Source organism: Azolla caroliniana, unplaced genomic scaffold, assembly GCF_043228905.1.
Source record: "Azolla caroliniana isolate FFs.n. ecotype wild unplaced genomic scaffold, voAzoCaro1.0.p SCAF_14, whole genome shotgun sequence".
Taxonomy (NCBI): Eukaryota; Viridiplantae; Streptophyta; class Polypodiopsida; order Salviniales; family Salviniaceae; genus Azolla; species Azolla caroliniana.
The window spans coordinates 14114717-14119542 of NW_028230449.1; the positions used below are offsets into that span (position 1 = coordinate 14114717).

General features: G+C 39.6%; 1 protein-coding gene across 1 annotated transcript; it reads right to left on the reverse strand.

Annotated features, from left to right (window-relative positions):
* Window positions 1–1241: 1241 nt before the first annotated feature.
* LOC147855529 (uncharacterized) lies at window positions 1242–2282 on the reverse strand. Its single transcript, XM_087329960.1, has one exon. The coding sequence runs from the start codon at window positions 2031–2033 to the stop codon at window positions 1242–1244; it is 792 nt and encodes a 263-aa protein (XP_087186086.1). The 5' UTR covers window positions 2034–2282.
* Window positions 2283–4826: the final 2544 nt, after the last annotated feature.

Consider the following 4826-nt stretch of genomic DNA (forward strand, 5'->3'; position numbering starts at 1 on the left):
CAAGCTCGTCTTTTACGACGTGTCATCTTGCGCATCTCTTTGCGAGCCTGTACTAAGGAGATAGTACCACTGAGTCGCGATACTTTAAGTTGTCTATACAACTCTCTACAATCCTCGTCATACCACTTGTTTTGTGGCATAGACCCTATTCTACTATGATTGGAGTCTTTCGTGTATGGGAAGCTACTAGTGGCGGCTGAGTGAAGGATGTGTGTGAGTTCTGTAGTGAGGTTCTCTAAAGGCAAGGAAGAATCAAACGAGGAAAGATGGGCTTGAACATGTCGAGAGTAGATGTCCGCGAGCTCATGCGTGAAATGTATTATAGTGTGATGGGTTGGTTTACTAGAGTTGGTGGTGTGGGAGGTGTCACATTTTAGCTCAAAGTATAGGAAGGTATGGTCTGCCCCAATGGGGCATGGGGCCACCCGGAAGGAGCTAACCATGTGGGTAGCTTCAGGGCGTCCTATTAGATAATCAACGGTGCTTTCCCCTCCTCCATGTGGGAAACATGTGAGCTCTTCCGAGCCCAGCCACTTGGCTAAGCCATTATATATGATCATCTGGTGTCGGCTTCCAAGTTCAAGCAGATGATGGCCAAAGCTTGTGGCATCCGCACCTTGATCCTTCGATGTACGTGTTATGCCTAAGGCTAAAGGGTCGACATTCACCATTTCTAGGTTTCTGTCCATCTGAAATATTGTGCATTGTCGGGACTGGGTTCTCGCATCGAAATCTCCTACCAGGAAGACTTCCCCTTGAGAAGAATATCGGATTATGTCATCCGACAAAGGTTCGTATGGAGAAGGCCCATGTGGCGTTCCTTCATCAACTATACTCGCCTCTCCAGCCATATTGTAGCGGGACCCTTTCGGGGGGAAGTAACAAACTGCGATAAATATCACCTGATCCTTACTAGTGAGGACTTTCACCCATATAAAACGGGCTTCTGGGTCTGACTTTAGTATTTCTATCCTATTATTTATCTCTTTCCGAAATAATATCGCAACCCCCCCAGACCCTCTAGTAGTGTGTCGACGTGAGGTTTGTCTAAAGACAGATTCCCAACGAAAACCGTCAACTCGTGGCAGTCCTCGATTTGGGCTTTGATGTGTTTCTACTACAAAAAGTATATCAGATACTTTCAAAATCTCCTCTAGACGGCCAGGATGTGTCCAAAGTGCGCCGTTACAGTTCCATAAAGTGATCCTAAGTTTATTATCTGTCACATGGACCACACGCCGTCAATTGGCGGCACGATCATTTATTATGACACGTCCGTCCCGGTAGAAAGCACGATGCCCCTCTTTACGAGCTTGTATGACTCGCGGCATACAAGTTTTACGATGCTCAATTTGCATCTTGGTCAAGTCTTCATCGAGGTAGATAGGCTCCCCGCCCAAGCCTCGAAGAATTGGTCTCTTTTTAAAAAAGGCGATTCTAGATTCTGAGTCCTTAAACTGAAGGACTAAAGCTCTTTTCCTAGTTGTGTCACGCCCTACCCTCCAGGTTTTAGTGATTGGTAGGGCTTCGTACCCTAACATTTTCCCTAATGTTTGTGCATCTTCATCCGGAGATGCCCCTTCCTTGAGCCCAGTAACTCGTACATTTAGGCGTCGAGCTTGACGCATTTTTTCTTCCTCGAGGGTAGTGTTTACAATGTTTTCATCCTTTAGTTCTTTTTTAATATTACGTTTTACTACATCAACCCACCCAGTTTTAGCTAATTCCATATCACTTTTAACCTCTTCTTTAACCTTTTTTATCTCGTCCTTAATATCCTCTAGGGAAGATATTTCACCATCTTCCCTAGATATCTCGAGGTCCTTAACTTGTTTTCGGAGGTTCACATTGTCTACCTTAAGTTTCGCTATTTCCGCAAAAAGTAGTTCTTTTTCTTCCTTATCTTTTTGTTTTTCAGCTTCAATTTCTTTCGCCCATTTTTCAAATTTTACTAACCGGTTAAGGACATCTAAAAATTCTTCCTTACTTATCATTTCGTCGTGTGTTTCCTTATGGTTTCGTCGAGAAGTCATGTTGTAATTCAAAGAATAAACGAAAGAAAAAGTCAAAAAGGGCAGAAAAAACTTAGCCGAGCATCGATGTCTTGCGCGCTAGGTACAAGTGTAGAAGCACATTTGTACTCTCTCGTCACGACGCCGTAAGAGGTGTAGGTGATAGCGACGGTCGACAACGATGACAACAACGACGGCGACAAGGGCACCGATTACCCACAACAGCGACGGGTGACGACGATGGCCAAGAACCGACGACGACGGCGACGGCGGCAAACGTTAAACGTCAGACAACGGCGGACAGCGACAGTCGGCAGCGGCAACAGACGGCGGCTGACAGTGGTTGCAGACGACGACGGCAGCAGACAGCAGTTGCAGACGACGGCAGCAGCAGACAGCAGTTGCAGACGACGGCGACGGCGACAGTCTGCAGACGTCAGCGGCAGAAAACGGAGGCAACAGCAACGATGGCGGCGGCGACGGCAGTAGACGGCGGCGACAACGGCAGAAAGAGCCGTTAGAGAGAGGGCATAAAGTCTTGAAAAGTTTAGAGCACCTTAGAGAGAGAGAGAGAGAGAGAGTTTACCCAAAAAATAAAATTGAGAGAGAGAGAGAGAGAGAGAGAGAGAGCTTCATAAGCAAGTGCTAAAGATTGAAGGAAGAATTAGCGGATCCCTCAAGGTAACCTCCATCCTCAGAAGCAAGGTGTTGCTTAGCACTCCAAGAGTCGTCGCCGCTTCTGCCAATGAAGGTGAAGACGGCCATAGATACAAGTAAACCTTGTCTCTCCCTATCTCGTTCCTCTATGAGAAAAGGGAAGAGAAGAAGTTAACAAAGATGAATCTCTCTCTCTCCCTTTCTTCTTTTTCTCCCCACTTTTTGCTAACAACACATATCTATCTAATCTCTCCCCCCCCCCCCCCCCCCTTTTCTTCCCCCATTTTTTCAAACAATTAGTGTTTTAAAAATAGTGTGTGTATGTTGTATATATGTGCATGTGTATATATGTACGTGTTGTGTGTATGTATGTAGGTACATATTGTATAATTTTATTGTATATACAATATTGTATTGTATATATTGTATGTGAGTGTATTACATATTACATTGTATGTATTGTGTGTATGGCATGTGAGTATGTAGGGTATGTGTTATGTGTTTATGTGTATGTTCTATGTATGTGCATATGTATTGCATGCATATATTGTATGTTCTATGTATTGCATATGTATTGTATGTTCTATGTATGTGCATTGTATTCCATGTGTGTATGTATGTATATGTTTTATACTTGTGCTTAAGTATGTATTGTATATATTATATGTATAGCATGTATGTGTATGTTCTATATATGTGCATCTATATTGTATTACATGCATATATATGTATATATATATGTATGTATGTATGTGTATGTATTGATGTGTATATGCATGTACATGTTGTGTGTATGTATTGATGCGTATAATATGTATGTATGTATTGATGCGTATAATATGTATGTATGTACATGTTGTATTGCATTGTATTGTAGTGTATCATTTTGTTTTAATTGCATTATTGTATATATGCATCGTATGTATGGCATGTTTGCATGTTTATGTATGACATACATATTGTATTGTGTTCCATGTGTTGTATGTATGGCATGTGACTATGTATATATATGTATGTCTTGTCTGTATATGCATGTATGTAAATGTTGTATTGCATTTTATTGTATTGTATCATTTTGGATTAATTGCATTATTGTATATGTGCATTATATGTATGGCATGTGTGCATGTGTATGTATGTACATATTGTATTGTGTTGAATGTGTTGTATGTATGGCATGTGACTATGTATAATGTATCTATGTGTTATGTGTGTGTATGTTCTATATAGGTGCATATGTATGTATTGTATGTATGGCATGTGTCTATGCACATATGTGTTATGTGTGTGTGTGTGTATTCTACATTTCTACGTATGTATGTGTGTATTATGTACGCTGTATAAATATCACATGTCTATGTATGTATGTATGTGTTATATGTGTGTGTGTGTGTTTTCTATTGATGTACATATGTATGTATTGTATATCATGTGTATACATGTATGTGTTATGTGTGTGTGTGTGTGTATTTTCTATTGATGTACATATGTAGGTATTGTATTGCATGTGTATATATGTATGTGTGCGTATGTACATATTGTATTGTATTGCATGTATTGAATGTATAGTATGTATGGCATGTGTGTGTATATATATTCTTTACATGTCCATATGTATGTATTGTATGTATGTCACGTGTGTATGTGTATATGTGTATATGTGTAATGTGTGTCTATTCATGCATACAATACAATATCTATATACACACATACAACACACACCACAAACATATATACACATATGCACGTATGTATGTGTGTATGTATGTACATATTGTATTGTATGTATGCATGCATGTATGGATGTAAGTTGGTAACATTTATACAAGTATCATTGTAGGCATGTGTACCTATATACGTTTAGCAGTGTATGAATGAATATATGTATGTCCATGTACAAATGCATATATGTGTATACATGTAATATGTAATGTATTCATGTATGTATATTTTCGGTGTATTTATCATGTTTAGTATGTGTATGGCTCATATATGGATGTATGTTTGCAATATCACATAATATGAATGCATATATTATCCAATGTATGTGTAAGCATACATATATCTAATGTGTGTGTGTGTATGAAAGTATTGTAACTTGTATGACCCTGAATGACCTATATATATAGTGATATGTGGAATATGTATGTATGTACC

What these genes read in the sequence shown, in the direction of transcription:
- LOC147855529 (XM_087329960.1), bottom strand. Translation starts at nt 2,033, where the DNA reads ATGACTTCTCGACGAAACCATAAGGAAACACACGACGAAATGATAAGT.